At 29.7% G+C, this 21471-nt stretch overlaps 2 protein-coding genes across 5 annotated transcripts in view; one reads left to right on the top strand and one right to left on the bottom strand.

The window, feature by feature from the left end:
• Positions 1–330: 330 nt before the first annotated feature.
• On the top strand, positions 331–9391 carry c7h19orf44 (chromosome 7 C19orf44 homolog). The gene is made up of 8 exons (XM_073844320.1): positions 331–602; positions 1763–2371; positions 2452–2698; positions 2814–2890; positions 2974–3385; positions 7980–8069; positions 8240–8406; positions 9241–9391. The coding sequence occupies exons 1-8, from the start codon at positions 498–500 to the stop codon at positions 9328–9330; spliced, it is 1797 nt and encodes a 598-aa protein (XP_073700421.1). The 5' UTR covers positions 331–497; the 3' UTR covers positions 9331–9391.
• Positions 9392–9460: 69 nt separating this feature from the next.
• LOC141338709 (calcium homeostasis endoplasmic reticulum protein-like) overlaps positions 9461–21471 on the bottom strand; it is a 42197-nt gene continuing 30186 nt past the window's right edge. For all 4 annotated transcript variants that reach the window (XM_073844316.1, XM_073844317.1, XM_073844318.1 and 1 more), the window contains 5 exons: positions 10443–10589; positions 10236–10355; positions 10061–10155; positions 9795–9980; positions 9461–9694 (listed from right to left, as the gene is read on the bottom strand). In XM_073844316.1, coding sequence (XP_073700417.1) covers positions 9657–9694; positions 9795–9980; positions 10061–10155; positions 10236–10355; positions 10443–10589 — 586 coding nt within the window. In that variant the 3' untranslated portion in view covers positions 9461–9656. The remainder of the gene's footprint in view (positions 9695–9794; positions 9981–10060; positions 10156–10235; positions 10356–10442; positions 10590–21471) is intronic.

The following is a 21471-nucleotide window of genomic DNA, read 5'->3' as shown; positions in this document are numbered from 1 at the left end:
AACACGAAAAAGGTTTGAATTTGAATTAAAACGAGAGATTTTGTGATTTACACAAAATGAAAATAAACACCAAACACGTGTATTATGTTTTATTACAGTGATATACAATTCAAATCGTAAACATAACTATTAAATTAACAAATACAAAATAATATATTTATTGTCTCATTTGGCATAATTAAAGCAAGGTTTATTGCGGATGGTCCGTTGTGAAACTCCTTTAAATCAATCGACGCAAAAGCAAACAGTTTATGAAAACAGCCGAGTCGAGGAAGTGAAACCAAAAAGACCTTCCTCCGCTTCCGGTGACGTCGGAACGCTCGCGACGTTGTCATGGTAAACACGCTGGAAGCGTCGCGTTCTAGTCAGAGAAACAAAAACATGGTAAACGTGTTCACTTGAGGCGAGGCTTTCTGGTGATATTCTGCGTGTATGCATGTGAAAAAGCAAAATGTGTCTAGTTTAACAAATAAGGTTATGTTTACCTACTAGTCAAGATGTGGAGTCGTCGAGAACGGAGCTCAGTTCTGGACCGGGCGAAGGCTCAGCTCTCTGGACAGAGAATCTTAAACAATGGGATATCAAAGGGCAAAAGAGATGTGGTTAGTGTTTGTTACACAATTGCTCTACATTCGCCATGAAATCAAACAGAACGATGTTTACTTTCTTAATACACATTTCTGGTGTAATTGTGCGTTATTTAATGTTACTCTGAAACAACTTTACTTTTCGTGACATCACCGAGGCCGCGCAGTATTAAAGCGCTAATCTGCGATTTATAATGATAAATATAGATACTTAGCCATCGTTTTAGACTACGGATGTGGGTACTGTGGCTTGTATTTTTTTATACAAATAATTAAAGGTGCCATAGAATGGAAAACTGTGTTTAGCTTAGCAGAGTTAAATAATAACAGTTCAGTACATGGACATGACATACCATGAGTCTCAAACACCATCGTTTCCTCCTCATTTAAATCTAGTGTTTGCAAAAGACCACCGAAAAATAGGTCAATTCCAACATAACACCGACTGTTACGAAACTTTCTTGGGATCGTTAATAGTTACGCCTCCAACATTTGCATCGTCCAATCATCATTAACGTCAGCACATCAGTAAAACAATGCAAGCCACTGAAGGGACACGGTTAGCTTAATGCTAGCGCTAGCCTGTTACATTGCAAAACATAGGATTTCACTTACCACATAAACAAAGAGATGCCTGCGCTGATGATGGCGAATGATTTATAGATCCAGAGTATTACTAACAAGCAGCTGAACTTGTGTGCTAAGCACTCCCTCTGCATTATAACGTTACACAGAGCACATGCATCACAGTAAATAGACTAAAATGTTGGCGATTCAAAGCGGCAGATTCAACAAACCGCATATTAAAAGCGGATAGAGCTCCTAATTAAATATATATTTTTATCCATGTGCGAGCTATAGAGATGAGCAGCTCTGTGAAACAGCCAATCAGAGCAGAGCTCATTAATATTTATGAAGCTTCCAAATAAGGCAATAACAGAGCATTTCATTCTAGGGGACAAATCCTAGGGTTGTAAATGGACCTGTAAAACCATTTCTGGAGATTTTTTGCCCTTCCTAAGCCATATACTTTCTATGTAGATATCAGAGAACAATTTAAAATATTCTCTCAATGCATTCTATGGCACCTTTAAGTATTTTAATGCTGTTTATTGATATTGTAATAAAGGTTATTAAATGTTTGTGGTGTGCTGCAATAACTCTTGTTTACCCAGGAACACCATGGAAAATCTGTGTCACCGTCCAAGCAGATGCAATTTCAGGACCTGAGCGATGTCTTTTCACCATCAGAGAGAGAAAACCAAGACCCTGTGAGGGCTACGACTTTGGAGAGTTTCAGCTTGGGTGGCGGAAGCCGATTTCTAAAGAAAACCTCGAAAGAGGTCACTGCAACCAGACTGTCGTCTGCTCCTAGAGGAACTCCTGCAGAAACGGATGAATTTAAGCTCATACCTCAACGCAGTTCACAAAGCGCAGCTTTGAGTAAACTAGCACTCGTTGAGAACCGCATCAGAAACCAGAAAAGCAAAAGCCCCGGTATCCATACAAACCTCTCAGAGCCACAAGAGACACGTTTATCTGTTCAGTCCAGCAGCGACCTGAGCATGACAGGGGGTCGCTTCCTAAAGAAGAGGACAGTGTCCGCACCTCAAGAGGAGAAGGTTCCTGAGAGAACTTCTGGTCTGAATGAACACAAAGAAAGGAGAGTCAGTTTAGACAGCGACGAACAGGATATGCGAAGACTTCTAGGAGATTCTTTTAGCTTCTCAGAGGGTTCCTTGCAAAGTTCGGTGAAACAGAAGAGTCCTCAACTAGTTAAGAAGGTATTAGTAAAGTTAAGAGTTGTTTCAGCCCAGTTTATTCTCCTTTTTGTCGTTCTAAACCAGAATTTCTTCTTTCACAGTTATACAAGAAGAGCAGTGACAAGTCCACCATACCTTCATTAACTCCTCAGAGACCTAAAGCTCTCAGCCATCAAAGTCTTTCTCCTCCCCCTAGCCAGACTGAGTCACGCATGGTCGGGTTTACCGAACGTTCATTGTCCTCTGAAACGGATCATAGTGAAATCCAGTCTTTGGATGATCTTTTTCCTGTTGCGGCAGCACCTGATTCTGACGATACTCTGAGCGAGAGGAGTGCAGCATCGGATGGTAAAACACCTGGATTCAAAATCTAGCAATCATCCGAAACCATTTGTAACTGTTACACAGAATTGTTCACCCAAGTGTTTTAAATACATTTTTCTCTTTTAATGATATCCCGCAGATTTCAAACTAAATGTAATGACACTGGACGATCTTGCTCCTATACCTTTTGAAGCAGCTGAGATCTCTCAAGAAAAGGTGCGCTGAACATGTCATTTCTAAACATAATGTGCGTAAGTACTGATTTATTTTAAGTTAAAAAACATTGCTTTTAATTACAGAAAGAAACACAAGCGAGAACAAAGGACGGCAACAAGAAGTCATCCAACATCTTAAAGGTTGCTTCACCACCCGCCACAGAGGCCTCGGCTGCCTACGAGAGCGATTTTGAGAGTGAAATCCCCTCTGAAATGTCACAGAGCGCCAGTGAGATCTCAGAACGGCTCACAGATAGAGACAAAGATGCGTCAATGATTAGCGAGGCTCAGTATAGCTCGTATAAATCCCAGGATAGCGATGACCATGACGACCATACTTTATCACAATCAGTGTCACCCAGTCCCCACTCAGACTCTTCATCGAGGTCTAGCTCGTCCAATGCAACGGTCACACATGGCCCCAGTCCTGACCGTCATGTGAAGGAGGTTGCGATACAGACTCATGCAGATGGACTAACTTACACATGGTCTTCTGGTAGGTTTACATTATCTTATACTTCAGTCCAGCCAGACTCCATTTTTTGGGGGTGTACCTCAGGGTTATAGGTTAGAACCACTTTTTATTCTTGTTCTAAAAGAAAGGTATTTGGGTGAACCTCACAAAAGCCATCAAGAACATTTCTAACTCAATTTCTTTGGGGTATGTTTTAGGATTAGAGTTTAGGACCACTTTTTTGTTCTTGTTCTGAAAGAAAGATATTTGGGTGAATCCCACAAAAACCTTCAAGAACGTCTTAGTCAAATTTCTAACTCCAGTTCTTTAGGGCGTCCCTCATTGTTATAGTTTAGGACCACTTTTGTTCTACGAATCTCACACAAAAAAACCCACCAAGAACATGTCTGTCATATTTATAATCCAATTCTTTGCCAAACCTCAGGGGTTATAGTTTAGGACAACTTTCCTTCTTTTTCTGAAAGAAAGGTATTTGGCTGAATCTCACAAAAAACATCATGAACAGGTCTAGGTCCCATTTCTAACTCTAATTCTTCGGGGCATCCCTCTAGGTTATAATTTAGGACCACTTTTGTTGTTGTTCTGAAAGAAGGGTGTTTGGGTGAATCTCACAAAAGCTATTAAGAACCTCAATGTCATATTTCTAACTCAATTTCTTTGGGGTGCCCCACATGGTTATAGTCAAGGACCGCTTTCATTCTTGTTCTGAAAGAAAGGTATTGTGCTGAATCTCACAAAAAACATCAAGAACATGTTTAGGTCTTATTTTTAACTCCAGTTCTTTAGGGCGTCCCTCATTGTTACTGTTTAGGACCACTTTTGTTCTACGAATCTCAAAAAAAAACCCACCAAGAACATGTCTCTGTCATATTTATAATCCAATTCTTTGTGGTGTACCTCAGGGTTATAGTTTAGGACAACTTTCCTTCTTTTTCTGAAAGAAAGGTATTTCTCACAAAAAACATCATGAACAGGTCTAGGTCCCATTTCTAACTCTAATTCTTTAGGGCATCCCTCTGGATTATAGTTTAGGACCACTTTCATTTCTGTTCTGAAAGAAAGGTATTTAGGTGAATCTCACAAAAACCATCCAGAACATGTCTAAGCCTTATTTCTAACTAATTTTGGGGGAAGGCGTCCCTCTAGGTTATAATTTAGGACCACTTTTATTGTTGTTCTGAAAGAAGGGTGTTTGGGTGAATCTCACAAAAGCTATTAAGAACCTCAATGTCATATTTCTAACTCAATTTCTTTGGGGTGCCCCACATGGTTATAGTCAAGGACCGCTTTCATTCTTGTTCTGAAAGAAAGGTATTGTGCTGAATCTCTCAAAAAACATAAAGAACATGTTTAGGTCTTATTTTTAACTAATTCTTTGGGGCGTCCGTCTGGATTATAGTCAAGGACCACTTTCGTTTCTGTTCTGAAAGAAAGGTATTTGGGTGAATCCCACAAAAACCATCAAGAACGTCTTAGTCAAATTTCTAACTCCAGTTCTTTAGGGCGTCCCTCATTGTTACAGTTTAGGACCACTTTTGTTCTACGAATCTCACACACAAAAAAACACCAAGAACATGTCTCTGTCATATTTATAATCCAATTCTTTGCCAAACCTCTGGGTTATAGTTTAGGACAACTTTCCTTCTTTTTCTGAAAGAAAGGTATTTGGCTGAATCTCACAAAAAACATAATGAACAGGTCTAGGTCCCATTTCTAACTCTAATTCTTCGGGGCATCCCTCTAGGTTATAATTTAGGACCACTTTTGTTGTTGTTCTGAAAGAAGGGTGTTTGGGTGAATCTCACAAAAGCTATTAAGAACCTCAATGTCATATTTCTAACTCAATTTCTTTGAGGTGCCCCACATGGTTATAGTCAAGGACCGCTTTCATTCTTGTTCTGAAAGAAAGGTATTGTGCTGAATCTCACAAAAAACATCAAGAACATGTTTAGGTCTTATTTTTAACTAATTCTTTGGGGCGTCCGTCTGGATTATAGTCAAGGACCACTTTCGTTTCTGTTCTGAAAGAAAGGTATTTGGGTGAATCCCACAAAAACCATCAAGAACATGTCTCAGTCAAATTTCTAACTCCAGTTCTTTAGGGTGTCCCTCATTGTTACAGTTTAGGACCACTTTCGTTCTATGAATCTGACAAAAGATACCAAGAACATGTCTCCGTCATATTTATAATCTAATTCTTTATGGTGTACCTCAGGGTTATAATTTAGGACAACTTTCTTTCTTGTTCTGAAAGAAAGGTATTTGGGTGAATCCCACAAAAACAAAAACTCCAGTTCTTTAGGGCGTCCCTCATTGTTATAGTTTAGGACCACTTTTGTTCTACGAATCTCACCAAAAAAAAACAAAACAAAAAAAAAACACCAAGAACATGTCTCTGTCATATTTATAATCCAATTCTTTGCCAAACCTCAGGGTTATAGTTTAGGACAACTTTCCTTCTTTTTCTGAAAGAAAGGTATTTGGCTGAATCTCACAAAAAAACATAATGAACAGGTCTAGGTCCCATTTCTAACTCTAATTCTTTGGGGCATCCCTCTGGATTATAGTTTAGGACCACTTTCATTTCTGTTCTGAAAGAAAGGTATTTAGGTGAATCTCACAAAAACCATCCAGAACATGTCTAAGCCTTATTTCTAACTAGTTTTGGGGGAAAGCGTCCCTCTACGTTATAATTTAGGACCACTTTTATTGTTGTTCTGAAAGAAGGGTGTTTGGGTGAATCTCACAAAAAACATCAGAACATGTTTAGGTCTTATTTTTAACTAATTCTTTGGGGCGTCCCTCTGGATTATAGTTTAGGACCACTTTCGTTTCTGTTCTGAAAAAAAGGTATTTGGGTGAATCCCACAAAAGCCATCAAGAACATGTCTCAGTCAAATTTCTAACTCCAGTTCTTTAGGGTGTCCCTCATTGTTACTGTTTAGGACCACTTTCGTTCTATGAATCTCACAAAAAATACCAAGAACATGTCTCCGTCATATTTATAATCTAATTCTTTATGGTGTACCTCAGGGTTATAATTTAGGACAACTTTCCTTCTTGTTCTGAAAGAAAGGTATTTGAGTGAATCTCACAAAAACTGTCAAGAATGTCAAGGTCATATTTCAAACTTAATTTCTTTGAGGTGCCCCACATGGTTATAGTCAAGGACCACTTTCTTTCTTGTTCTAAAAGAAAGGTATTTGGGTGAATCTCACCAAAGCTATCAAGGTCTTAGGTCTTATTTCTAACTCTAATTCTTTGGAGCGTCCCTCGGGATTATAGTTTAGGACCACTTTAGTTTCTGTTCTGAAAGAAAGCTATTTAGGTGAATCTCAGAAAAACCATCAGGTACACATCTAGGTTATATTTCTAACTAACTTTTTGGGGGGCATCCCTCTGGATTATAGTTTTGTTTCTATTTTGAAAGGAAGGAATTTGGCTGAATCTCACAAAAGCCATTAAGAACATTTCTAGGTCATATTTCTAACTCAAATTATTTGGGGGCGTCCTTTGGGGTTATAGTTTAGAACCACGTTCATTTCTGTTCTGAAAGAAAGGAATTTGGGTGAATCTCACAAAAACCATCAGGAATATGTCTAGGTCACATTTCTAGCTCAAATTCATTGGGGCATACCTCAGGGTTATAATTTAGGACCACTTTTGTTGTTGTTCTGAAACATCAGGTACATGTCTAGGTCACATTTCTGACTCAATTTCTTTAGGGCGTCCCTCATGATTGTAGTTTAGGACCACTTTCGTTCTTGTTCTGAAAGAAAGGTATTTGTCTGAAACTCACAAAAAAACATTAAGAACATGTCTAGGTAATACTTCTAATTAATTCTTTGGGAAGTCCCTCGGGATTATAGTTTAGGATCACTTTTTGTTCTGAAAGAAGGGTATTTGGGTTTATCTCACAAAAGCCATCAAGAACGTCAAGGTCATATTTCTAACTCAAATTTTTGGGCGCGTCCCTCATGATTATAGTTAAGGACCACTTTCGTTCTTGTTCTGAAACAAAGGCATCTGTGTGATTCTCACAAAAACCATCAAGAATAAGTCTAGGTCACATTTCTCAAATTCACAAATTCATTGGGGCGTACCTCAGGGTTAGAATTTAGGACCACTTTTGTTGTTGTTCTGAAAGACATTTATTTGGGTGAATCTCACAAAAGCTATCAAGGACATCAAGGTTATATTTCTAACTCATTTTTTGGGGGCGTCCCACATGGTTATAGTTAATGGCCACTTTCGTTCTTGTTCTGAAAGAAAACTATTTGGCTGAATCTCACAAAAGCCATTAAGAACATTTATAGGTCATATTTCTAACTCAAATTATTTGGGGGCGTCCTTCGGGGTTATAGTTTAGAAGCACGTTCATTTCCGTTCTGAAATAAAGGTATTTGGGTGAATCTCAACCAAAGCTAAATTTCTTTGGGTTACCGCATCCAAGTCATTTCATTTAAAAATATTTTTTCCTTACAGTTTGACACCATTTTCATGACATTTAAGCACATTTTGCTCCAAATTCCCATTACCGCAATGTAAAAAACCTGGAAAGACCAGGACACGTGTTTTTGTGAGACCCCCCCATTTATGTTGTCAATTGTTTCAGGAATGGCCGCCGTTGGTCCATCGTTGGGCATGACGTATGTGGACCCCGCTCCAATTGCCAGTCACACAGTCAGTGCAGAAGCCATCGAGAGTAAGTATACAATATGAACTACACACTTAACGTCTGAATAACCTAGCCGTCTGAACCTAGAAAACATGAAACATCAATCGCTTTTAATAAAGAATCAGAACATTTCAGTCACTGAGAAAATCATTTTCCTACCATTTGAACAAGCTCGTTATCTTCCACACTCTTAACAGGTTTGACAGCGTACAGTCCTGCCGTTTTTGCACTCAACGACATGTTGCGGCAGCAGTTGGCCCTCACAAGAGCGTTCATCGACTCCACTAGACGTCACTACACATCAGTGATTGAGTCAACGGAACCTGCAGACTACAAATACACCACACTAGAGGAAACTAAAGAGGTACGAATTGGATGAGTAACGAAAATGAGAATTTACTTTAAAGGAACACTCCACTTTTTTTGGAAATAGGCTCATTCTCCAACTCCCCCAGAGTTAATAAGTTGATTTTTTACCGTTTTGAAATCCATTCAGTCGTTCTCCTGTTCTGCCGATATCTCTTTTAGCATAGCTTAGCATAGATCATTGAATCCTATTAGACCAATAGCATCGCATTCAAAAATGTCCAACGAGTTTCAATATTTGTTGTATTTAAAACTTGACTCTTCTGTAGTTATATCGTGTACTAAGACCGGTGGAAATGCAAAGCTGCGAGTTTCTTGGCTGATAAGATTAGGAACTACACTCCCATTCCGGCGTAATAGTCAAGGAAGTTTGCTGTCGTAATATGGCTGAAGCAGGCGGAGTATTATCAGAAATTAGTTCGCAGCTAGTTTATCATTTGCACATGTGCTGTGTGGTATTACTGCTCCTGCTTCGGCCACGTTACGGCAGCAAACTTCCTTGACTATTACGCCGGAATGGGAGTGTAGTTCCTAATATTATCAGCCTAGACAATTGAAGCTTTGCATTTCCACCGGTCTTAGTACGCGATATAACTACAGAAGAGTAGAGTTTTAAATAGGACAAATTGGTCTAATAGGATTCAATGATCTATGCTAAGCTATGCTAAAAGTGATATCGCCAGAACAGGAGAACGGCTGAATGGATTTCAAAACGGTAAAACTCAACTTATTAACTCGGGGGGAGTTGGAGAATGAGCCTATTTCTAAAAAAAGTGGAGTGTTCCTTTTATATCTTTAGTGTTTTCTAACAGGAATTGTGTTTTGGTTCTAGTTTATTCGCGCTCACAGGCCGCCCAAACTGAGCATTGAAGACGCTTTAGAGGAAGTTCTCCAGGAAATGAGAGACTATCATCACATCTGATGACATCTGAAAACTTTCCAATCACTGTTCGTGCAATAACGTGCCTAAATAAACCAGAATTTTTACGTACCTGTTCATTGTGCTTCTCTTCGATCATTCGCATAAATGAAATGTGTACATAAACACCGTGCCCTTTTTAAAACAACTTTATTTTGCTTGTACAGAGTCTCAGATTAATCAAAGTAAACACTTGCGATGACACTGATACTTCGGTGGGTTGCAATATGATGCCTGGATGCATTTTACTACAAAATAGGAACCAAGGGCGAGATAAAACGTCCAAATGAATGTGAAAAACAGCAAAAAAGAAAACAGACCAAGGGTGATCACTCTGTGCTGGCGGGTTCCTGGGGGTCTCTGCTTACTGAGGACGAAAAAGAAACAAGCAGATTCATACTAAGTAGATCACTTAGGGTTTACAGTTTGAACAAAACCCTAACCCTCTATTTTAAAAACGCAAATACCTTTTTCTCGTGCTTTCATCCTTGCAACAAAATTGTAGCTTTTGTTTCTCCTGTAGTTCACATATGGGTCGTCCAGTGCGACTCCCACTCCTTTATACTGGTCCCACTTGTCCCGGATGTCTCCTCCTTTAATGGGGTCTTGAATGCCTTGTTCTTTAGCACCAAGACCTCCTGATCCGCTCCAGCCTTCAGAACGAAAAGCAAGAGATTTAACGCTGGATCAATGGAGAGATTGGTTCACGTGTTTGTGGTTCTGGATCATTTACCCATCTTCATGAGCATCTGATGGCCCTTGTTTTCTTCGCCCAGCCTGAGGTCAATGGGTACCGCAGCAGGGGCTGAACCCAAACCAGATGTGGAGCTGTGAAAAGATCATTTTGATAATTAGATTTGATTATAAAGAATAAATCCTGGTAGTAGTAACCAAAAAACTCGACTTACGGTGGCGTCGGACTGCGTGATTTTGCAGCAGCAGGTCGACGCTTGTCTGGAGATCGTGATCTGGAGCGAGACCTGGAGCGCGAGCGACTCCCGGACCTGGATCTGGAATGACTTCTGCTCCTAAGGGAGAAAGTCAAAAGCGTGTTCAACAACTTCCTGTAGCTGGAAAACACTTTAAAATGTCAGCAGTTCATTTTTTTGGGATACCTAGAGCGAGATCTGGAGTAGGAGCGAGAACGAGAGCGGGATCTGGATTGGGATCCGGAGCGAGAGGATTTGGAAGACCTGGAGCTGGAGCGTGATGTGGATCGTCCTCGGCTGTGGGACCGACTGCGGGAGGGACTCCCTCGAGTGCTGCCAAAAAAAAAAACGTCACATGAAATACTTACAAAATTGAGGAAACAATAGGAATGATTTTTGTTTGGTCGCATCTGAATTCCAATGTTATTTTAGTATCAGTGTTGTTTTTGACAACCATCTTAGATTTAGTCTTAGTCTTAGTCTTTTGGACTAAAATGCTTCTTAGTTTTAGTCAAATTTTAGTCACTTCTAGATGTGATAGTTTTAGTCCAATTTTAGTCGACGAAAAGTCAAAAAGGTTTTAGTCTAGTTTTAGTCGACGAAAAGTCAAAAAGGTTTTAGTCTAGTTTTAGTCGACGAAAAGTCAAAAAGGTTTTAGTCTAGTTTTAGTCGACGAAAAGTCAAAAAGGTTTTAGTCTAGTTTTAGTCGACGAAAAGTCAAAAAGGTTTTAGTCTAGTTTTAGTCGACGAAAAGTCAAAAAGGTTTTAGTCTAGTTTTAGTCGACGAAAAGTCAAAAAGGTTTTAGTCTAGTTTTAGTCGACGAAAAGTCAAAAAGGTTTTAGTCGACCAAAAGTCAAAAAGGTTTTAGTCCAATTTTAGTCGACCAAAAGTCAAAAAGGTTTTAGTCTAGTTTTAGTCGACCAAAAGTCAAAAAGGTTTTAGTCTAGTTTTAGTCGACGAAAAGTCAAAAAGGTTTTAGTCTAGTTTTAGTCGACGAAAAGTCAAAAAGGTTTTAGTCTAGTTTTAGTCGACGAAAAGTCAAAAAGGTTTTAGTCTAGTTTTAGTCAAAAAAAGGGGAAAAAGTAGTCTTTTAACAAATTAATGTAGGTCAGTAAGTATTTTGCTGTTGGGTAGTGTCACTTATAAGTTATGAAAATAGCAGATCTATAGTTCAACACAATGTGAGCTTCCGGATCGACTATTTTCACCAATAATTACAATAATGAAGGAATGTTTTAGAACATAAAAGACAAACAAGGATGGAATGCTAAAACGGCTTGCCATACTAGTATAGCAAAGAGTATTTAATGCTAAAACGGCTTGCCATAGCGTCAGATACTTTTTAAGTTTTAATTGGCATGCACAATAAGCGGAAATGTCATGCATTTTAAACGTCTGACGGACCACACACTAACATTTTCGTCTATTCTCGTCTCGTCAACGAAAACTCACACACGTCTCGTCATGTTTTAGTCATCAACGAGCCATTTTTATCTCGTCATCGTCTCGTTATCGTCATGAAAAAAAGTGGCGTCAACGAAATGATTTCGTCATCGTCATCGTTGACGAAAACAACACTGTTTAGTATACAGTATTAGTAGTACAAACAAGTTGTTTAACATTCTGAATTAGGTTTTGGTTTAAGAGTTTACATTTTCGTTTGAGTTTTACTCATGTTGTGTTTGTTTTTAGTTTTTATTTGTTATTTGTTCATTTCATTGTATTAATTTTAGTATACCCTTATAAGTATGTAACATTATTAATACATTAGATTTGTTTTTTTTCCTTCATCTTTCATTTAAAATTTCTGTTAATATTTTTGGTAGCATTTTTACTTTTTATTTCAGCTTTAGTTTGAGTACTTTTAGAATATTTATTTTTAGTATTTTCAACTTTCGTTTTGACGTTACAATTTTGTATTTTAGTTTTTTATTTATGTTTTATTAATTTTAGGATACGCTTGCTTACTTTTATAGCATTCAATAACGTTCTGAATTAGGTTTTATTTGTTCACTTTCAGCTTGACTAGTTTCTGTTGTATTTTATTTTTTTAATTGCATTTATATTTTTTGTTTTATTTCAGTTTTAGTATTTCTTGTCTACTATTACATCATTTATTAACACTTTGAAATTGTTTCTATTTTTCACTTTCAGCTTACATTTTAATTTTAGTTCGGCTAGTTTCTGTTGCATCTTGTTTTTTTAAATTATATTTATTTTGGTTTTATTTCAGTTTAATATTTTTGTGTATACTTTTATAGCATTCATTAATGTTTTGAATTAGTTTTTATCACTTTCAACTTTCATTTTAATTTTAGTTTGACTTTTCTTTTGTATTTTGTTTTATATATTTTATGTTTTTTTATTTGTTTGTTGTATTTTGTTTTTATTTTTGTTTAATTTCAGTTTTAGTATTTTTTTGTGTATACTTTTATAGCATTCATTAATGTCTTTTGTATTTTGTTTTATATATTTTTATGTTTTCTTTCCGTTTTAGCATTTATTAATATTTTGATTTTTTTTTCACATTCCACTTTCATTTTAATTTGTTTGTTGTATTTTGTTTTTGTTTTTATTTTTGTTTAATTTCAGTTTTAGTATTTTTTTGTGTATACTTTTATAGCATTCATTAATGTTTTGAATTTGTTTGTTTTTTTCACTTTCAGCTTTCATTTTAATTTTAGTTCGGCTAGTTTCTGTTGCATCTTGTTTTTTTAAATTATATTTATTTTGGTTTTATTTCAGTTTAATATTTTTGTGTATACTTTTATAGCATTCACTAATGTTTTGAATTAGTTTTTATTTCATCACTTTCAACTTTCATTTTAATTTTAGTTTGACTTTTCTTTTGTATTTTGTTTTATATATTTTATGTTTTTTTTATTTGTTTGTTGTATTTTGTTTTTATTTTTATTTTTGATTAATTTCAGTTTTAGTATTTTTTTGTGTATACTTTTATAGCATTCATTAATGTTTTGAATTTGTTTGTTTTTTTCACTTTCAGCTTTCATTTTAATTTTAGTTTGACAAGTTTCTATTGTATTTTTTTTTTTTTATTATATTTATTTTGGTTTTATTTCAGTTTAATATTTTTGTGTATACTTTTATAGCATTCATTAATGTTTTGAATTAGTTTATCACTTTCAACTTTCATTTTAATTTTAGTTTGACTTTTCTTTTGTATTTTGTTTTATATATTTTGTGTTTTTTTAATTTGTTTGTTGTATTTTGTTTTTATTTTTATTTTTGTTTAATTTCAGTTTTAGTATTTTTTTGTGTATACTTTTATAGCATTCATTAATGTTTTGAATTTGTTTGTTTTTTTCACTTTCAGCTTTCATTTTAATTTTAGTTTGACTAGTTTCTATTGTATTTTTTTTTTTTTTATTATATTTATTTTGGTTTTATTTCAGTTTAATATTTTTGTGTATACTTTTATAGCATTCATTAATGTTTTGAATTAGTTTATCACTTTCAACTTTCATTTTAATTTTAGTTTGACTTTTCTTTTGTATTTTGTTTTATATATTTTGTGTTTTTTTAATTTGTTTGTTGTATTTTGTTTTTATTTTTATTTTTGTTTAATTTCAGTTTTATTATTTTTTTGTGTATACTTTTATAGCATTCATTAATGTTTTGAATTTGTTTGTTATTTTCACTTTCAGCTTTCATTTTAATTTTAGTTCGGCTAGTTTCTGTTGCATCTTGTTTTTTTAAATTATATTTATTTTGGTTTTATTTCAGTTTAATATTTTTGTGTATACTTTTATAGCATTCACTAATGTTTTGAATTAGTTTTTATTTCATCACTTTCAACTTTCATTTTAATTTTAGTTTGACTTTTCTTTTGTATTTTGTTTTATATATTTTATGTTTTTTTTATTTGTTTGTTGTATTTTGTTTTTATTTTTATTTTTGATTAATTTCAGTTTTAGTATTTTTTTGTGTATACTTTTATAGCATTCATTAATGTTTTGAATTTGTTTGTTTTTTTCACTTTCAGCTTTCATTTTAATTTTAGTTTGACTAGTTTCTATTGTATTTTTTTTTTTATTATATTTATTTTGGTTTTATTTCAGTTTAATATTTTTGTGTATACTTTTATAGCATTCATTAATGTTTTGAATTAGTTTATCACTTTCAACTTTCATTTTAATTTTAGTTTGACTTTTCTTTTGTATTTTGTTTTATATATTTTGTGTTTTTTTAATTTGTTTGTTGTATTTTGTTTTTATTTTTATTTTTGTTTAATTTCAGTTTTAGTATTTTTTTGTGTATACTTTTATAGCATTCATTAATGTTTTGAATTTGTTTGTTTTTTTCACTTTCAGCTTTCATTTTAATTTTAGTTCGGCTAGTTTCTATTGTATTTTTTTTTTTTTTATTATATTTATTTTGGTTTTATTTCAGTTTAATATTTTTGTGTATACTTTTATAGCATTCATTAATGTTTTGAATTTGTTTGTTTTTTTCACTTTCAGCTTTCATTTTAATTTTAGTTTGACTAGTTTCTATTGTATTTTTTTTTTTTTTATTATATTTATTTTGGTTTTATTTCAGTTTAATATTTTTGTGTATACTTTTATAGCATTCATTAATGTTTTGAATTAGTTTTTATCACTTTCAACTTTCATTTTAATTTTAGTTTGACTTTTCTTTTGTATTTTGTTTTATATATTTTATGTTTTTTTTATTTGTTTGTTGTATTTTGTTTTTATTTTTATTTTTGATTAATTTCAGTTTTAGTATTTTTTTGTGTATACTTTTATAGCATTCATTAATGTTTTGAATTTGTTTGTTTTTTTCACTTTCAGCTTTCATTTTAATTTTAGTTTGACTAGTTTCTATTGTATTTTTTTTTTTATTATATTTATTTTGGTTTTATTTCAGTTTAATATTTTTGTGTATACTTTTATAGCATTCATTAATGTTTTGAATTAGTTTATCACTTTCAACTTTCATTTTAATTTTAGTTTGACTTTTCTTTTGTATTTTGTTTTATATATTTTGTGTTTTTTTAATTTGTTTGTTGTATTTTGTTTTTATTTTTATTTTTGTTTAATTTCAGTTTTAGTATTTTTTTGTGTATACTTTTATAGCATTCATTAATGTTTTGAATTTGTTTGTTTTTTTCACTTTCAGCTTTCATTTTAATTTTAGTTCGGCTAGTTTCTGTTGCATCTTGTTTTTTTTAATTATATTTATTTTGGTTTTATTTCAGTTTAATATTTTTGTGTATACTTTTATAGCATTCATTAATGTTTTGAATTAGTTTTTATTTCATCACTTTCAACTTTCATTTTAATTTTAGTTTGACTTTTCTTTTGTATTTTGTTTTATATATTTTATGTTTTTTTTTAATTTGTTTGTTGTATTTTGTTTTTATTTTTATTTTTGTTTAATTTCAGTTTTAGTATTTTTTTGTGTATACTTTTATAGCATTCATTAATGTTTTGAATTTGTTTGTTTTTTTCACTTTCAGCTTTCATTTTAATTTTAGTTCGGCTAGTTTCTATTGTATTTTGTTTTTTTTATTATATTTATTTTGGTTTTATTTCAGTTTAATATTTTTGTGTATACTTTTATAGCATTCATTAATGTTTTGAATTAGTTTTTATTTTATCACTTTCAACTTTCATTTTAATTTTAGTTTGACTTTTCTTTTGTATTTTGTTTTATATATTTTATGTTTTTTTTATTTGTTTGTTGTATTTTGTTTTTATTTTTATTTTTGTTTAATTTCAGTTTTAGTATTTTTTTGTGTATACTTTTATAGCATTCATTAATGTTTTGAATTTGTTTGTTATTTTCACTTTCAGCTTTCATTTTAATTTTAGTTCGGCTAGTTTCTATTGTATTTTGTTTTTTTTATTATATTTATTTTGGTTTTATTTCAGTTTAATATTTTTGTGTATACTTTTATAGCATTCATTAATGTTTTGAATTTGTTTGTTATTTTCACTTTCAGCTTTCATTTTAATTTTAGTTCGGCTAGTTTCTGTTGCATCTTGTTTTTTTTAATTATATTTATTTTGGTTTTATTTCAGTTTAATATTTTTGTGTATACTTTTATAGCATTCATTAATGTTTTGAATTAGTTTTTATCACTTTCAACTTTCATTTTAATTTTAGTTTGACTTTTCTTTTGTATTTTGTTTTATATATTTTGTGTTTTTTTAATTTGTTTGTTGTATTTTGTTTTTATTTTTATTTTTGTTTAATTTCAGTTTTAGTATTTTTTTGTGTATACTTTTATAGCATTCATTAATGTTTTGAATTTGTTTGTTATTTTCACTTTCAGCTTTCATTTTAATTTTAGTTCGGCTAGTTTCTATTGTATTTTGTTTTTTTTTATTATATTTATTTTGGTTTTATTTCAGTTTAATATTTTTGTGTATACTTTTATAGCATTCATTAATGTTTTGAATTAGTTTTTATTTTATCACTTTCAACTTTCATTTTAATTTTAGTTTGACTTTTCTTTTGTATTTTGTTTTATATATTTTATGTTTTTTTTTATTTGTTTGTTGTATTTTGTTTTTATTTTTATTTTTGTTTAATTTCAGTTTTAGTATTTTTTTGTGTATACTTTTATAGCATTCATTAATGTTTTGAATTTGTTTGTTATTTTCACTTTCAGCTTTCATTTTAATTTTAGTTCGGCTAGTTTCTGTTGCATCTTGTTTTTTTTATTATATTTATTTTGGTTTTATTTCAGTTTAATATTTTTGTGTATACTTTTATAGCATTCATTAATGTTTTGAATTAGTTTATCACTTTCAACTTTCATTTTAATTTTAGTTTGACTTTTCTTTTGTATTTTGTTTTATATATTTTTGTTTTCTTTCCGTTTTAGCATTTATTAATATTTTGATTTTTTTTTCACATTCCACTTTCATTTTAATTTGTTTGTTGTATTTTGTTTTTATTTTTGTTTAATTTCAGTTTTAGTATTTTTTTGTGTATACTTTTATAGCATTCATTAATGTTTTGAATTTGTTTGTTTTTTTCACTTTCAACTTTCATTTTAATTTTAGTTTGACTTTTCTTTTGTATTTTGTTTTATATATTTTTGTTTTCTTTCCGTTTTAGCATTTATTAATATTTTGATTTTTTTTTCACATTCCACTTTCATTTTAATTTGTTTGTTGTATTTTGTTTTTATTTTTGTTTAATTTCAGTTTTAGTATTTTTTTGTGTATACTTTTATAGCATTCATTAATGTTTTGAATTTGTTTGTTTTTTTCACTTTCAACTTTCATTTTAATTTTAGTTTGACTTTTCTTTTGTATTTTGTTTTATATATTTTGTGTTTTTTTAATTTGTTTGTTGTATTTTGTTTTTATTTTTATTTTTGTTTAATTTCAGTTTTAGTATTTTTTTGTGTATACTTTTATAGCATTCATTAATGTTTTGAATTTGTTTGTTTTTTTCACTTTCAGCTTTCATTTTAATTTTAGTTCGGCTAGTTTCTGTTGCATCTTGTTTTTTTTAATTATATTTATTTTGGTTTTATTTCAGTTTAATATTTTTGTGTATACTTTTATAGCATTCATTAATGTTTTGAATTAGTTTTTATTTCATCACTTTCAACTTTCATTTTAATTTTAGTTTGACTTTTCTTTTGTATTTTGTTTTATATATTTTATGTTTTTTTTTAATTTGTTTGTTGTATTTTGTTTTTATTTTTATTTTTGTTTAATTTCAGTTTTAGTATTTTTTTGTGTATACTTTTATAGCATTCATTAATGTTTTGAATTTGTTTGTTTTTTTCACTTTCAGCTTTCATTTTAATTTTAGTTCGGCTAGTTTCTATTGTATTTTGTTTTTTTTATTATATTTATTTTGGTTTTATTTCAGTTTAATATTTTTGTGTATACTTTTATAGCATTCATTAATGTTTTGAATTAGTTTTTATTTTATCACTTTCAACTTTCATTTTAATTTTAGTTTGACTTTTCTTTTGTATTTTGTTTTATATATTTTATGTTTTTTTTATTTGTTTGTTGTATTTTGTTTTTATTTTTATTTTTGTTTAATTTCAGTTTTAGTATTTTTTTGTGTATACTTTTATAGCATTCATTAATGTTTTGAATTTGTTTGTTATTTTCACTTTCAGCTTTCATTTTAATTTTAGTTCGGCTAGTTTCTATTGTATTTTGTTTTTTTTATTATATTTATTTTGGTTTTATTTCAGTTTAATATTTTTGTGTATACTTTTATAGCATTCATTAATGTTTTGAATTTGTTTGTTATTTTCACTTTCAGCTTTCATTTTAATTTTAGTTCGGCTAGTTTCTGTTGCATCTTGTTTTTTTTAATTATATTTATTTTGGTTTTATTTCAGTTTAATATTTTTGTGTATACTTTTATAGCATTCATTAATGTTTTGAATTAGTTTTTATCACTTTCAACTTTCATTTTAATTTTAGTTTGACTTTTCTTTTGTATTTTGTTTTATATATTTTGTGTTTTTTTAATTTGTTTGTTGTATTTTGTTTTTATTTTTATTTTTGTTTAATTTCAGTTTTAGTATTTTTTTGTGTATACTTTTATAGCATTCATTAATGTTTTGAATTTGTTTGTTATTTTCACTTTCAGCTTTCATTTTAATTTTAGTTCGGCTAGTTTCTATTGTATTTTGTTTTTTTTTATTATATTTATTTTGGTTTTATTTCAGTTTAATATTTTTGTGTATACTTTTATAGCATTCATTAATGTTTTGAATTAGTTTTTATTTTATCACTTTCAACTTTCATTTTAATTTTAGTTTGACTTTTCTTTTGTATTTTGTTTTATATATTTTATGTTTTTTTTTATTTGTTTGTTGTATTTTGTTTTTATTTTTATTTTTGTTTAATTTCAGTTTTAGTATTTTTTTGTGTATACTTTTATAGCATTCATTAATGTTTTGAATTTGTTTGTTATTTTCACTTTCAGCTTTCATTTTAATTTTAGTTCGGCTAGTTTCTGTTGCATCTTGTTTTTTTTATTATATTTATTTTGGTTTTATTTCAGTTTAATATTTTTGTGTATACTTTTATAGCATTCATTAATGTTTTGAATTAGTTTATCACTTTCAACTTTCATTTTAATTTTAGTTTGACTTTTCTTTTGTATTTTGTTTTATATATTTTTGTTTTCTTTCCGTTTTAGCATTTATTAATATTTTGATTTTTTTTTCACATTCCACTTTCATTTTAATTTGTTTGTTGTATTTTGTTTTTATTTTTGTTTAATTTCAGTTTTAGTATTTTTTTGTGTATACTTTTATAGCATTCATTAATGTTTTGAATTTGTTTGTTTTTTTCACTTTCAACTTTCATTTTAATTTTAGTTTGACTTTTCTTTTGTATTTTGTTTTATATATTTTGTGTTTTTTTAATTTGTTTGTTGTATTTTGTTTTTATTTTTATTTTTGTTTAATTTCAGTTTTAGTATTTTTTTGTGTATACTTTTATAGCATTCATTAATGTTTTGAATTTGTTTGTTTTTTTCACTTTCAGCTTTCATTTTAATTTTAGTTCGGCTAGTTTCTGTTGCATCTTGTTTTTTTTAATTATATTTATTTTGGTTTTATTTCAGTTTAATATTTTTGTGTATACTTTTATAGCATTCATTAATGTTTTGAATTAGTTTTTATCACTTTCAACTTTCATTTTAATTTTAGTTTGACTTTTCTTTTGTATTTTGTTTTATATATTTTTATGTTTTCTTTCCGTTTTAGCATTTATTAATATTTTGATTTTTTTTTCACATTCCACTTTCATTTTAATTTGTTTGTTGTATTTTGTTTTTATTTTTGTTTAATTTCAGTTTTAGTATTTTTTTGTGTATACTTTTATAGCATTCATTAATGTTTTGAATTTGTTTGTTTTTTTCACTTTCAACTTTCATTTTAATTTTAGTTTGACTTTTCTTTTGTATTTTGTTTTATATATTTTATGTTTTTTTTTAATTTGTTTGTTGCATCTTGTTTTTTTTATTATATTTATTTTGGTTTTATTTCAGTTTAATATTTTTGTGTATACTTTTATAGCATTCATTAATGTTTTGAATTTGTTTGTTTTTTTCCACTTTCAGCTTTCATTTTAATTTTAGTTTGACAAGTTTCTATTGTATTTTGTTTTTTTTTAAAATTATATTTATTTTGGTTTTATTTCAGTTTAATATTTTTGTGTATACTTTTATAGCATTCATTAATGTTTTGAATTAGTTTTTATTTTATCACTTTCGACTTTCATTTTAATTTTAGTTTGACTTTTCTTTTGTATTTTGTTTTATATATTTTATGTTTTTTTTATTTGTTTGTTGTATTTTGTTTTTATTTTTATTTTTGTTTAATTTCAGTTTTAGTATTTTTTTGTGTATACTTTTATAGCATTCATTAATGTTTTGAATTTGTTTGTTTTTTTCACTTTCAGCTTTCATTTTAATTTTAGTTCGGCTAGTTTCTATTGTATTTTGTTTTTTTTATTATATTTATTTTGGTTTTATTTCAGTTTAATATTTTTGTGTATACTTTTATAGCATTCATTAATGTTTTGAATTAGTTTTTATTTTATCACTTTCAACTTTCATTTTAATTTTAGTTTGACTTTTCTTTTGTATTTTGTTTTATATATTTTGTTTTTTTGTAATTTGTTTGTTGTATTTTGTTTTTATTTTTATTTTTGTTTAATTTCAGTTTTAGTATTTTTTGTGTATACTTTTATAGCATTCATTAATGTTTTGAATTTGTTTGTTTTTTTCACTTTCAGCTTTCATTTTAATTTCAGTTTGACTTTTCTTTTGTATTTTGTTTTATATATATATATATATTTTTTTTTTTTTTTAATTTGTTGTATTTTGTTTTTATTTTTGTTTGATTTCAGTTTTAGTATTTTTTGTGTATACTTTTATAGCATTCATTAATGTTTTGAATTTGTTTGTTTTTTTCACTTTCAGCTTTCATTTTAATTTTAGTTCGGCTAGTTTCTGTTGCATCTTGTTTTTTTTAATTATATTTATTTTGGTTTTATTTCAGTTTAATATTTTTGTGTATACTTTTATAGCATTCATTAATGTTTTGAATTAGTTTTTATTTTATCACTTTCAACTTTCATTTTAATTTTAGTTTGACTTTTCTTTTGTATTTTGTTTTATATATTTTATGTTTTTTTGTAATTTGTTTGTTGTATTTTGTTTTTATTTTTATTTTTGTTTAATTTCAGT

The sequence above is a fragment of the Garra rufa genome, chromosome 7 (assembly GCF_049309525.1).
Source record: "Garra rufa chromosome 7, GarRuf1.0, whole genome shotgun sequence".
NCBI lineage: Eukaryota > Metazoa > Chordata > Actinopteri > Cypriniformes > Cyprinidae > Garra > Garra rufa.
This window is presented reverse-complemented; position numbering and strand designations above follow the sequence as displayed.

Coding starts and splice junctions, on each gene's coding strand:
- c7h19orf44 (XM_073844320.1), top strand. CDS start 498: ATGTGGAGTCGTCGAGAACGGAGCTCAGTTCTGGACCGGGCGAAGGCT. Junction 2,699..2,813: donor GAGGAGTGCAGCATCGGATG/GTAAAACACCTG, acceptor GATATCCCGCAG/ATTTCAAACTAAATGTAATG. Junction 2,891..2,973: donor CTGAGATCTCTCAAGAAAAG/GTGCGCTGAACA, acceptor TTTTAATTACAG/AAAGAAACACAAGCGAGAAC.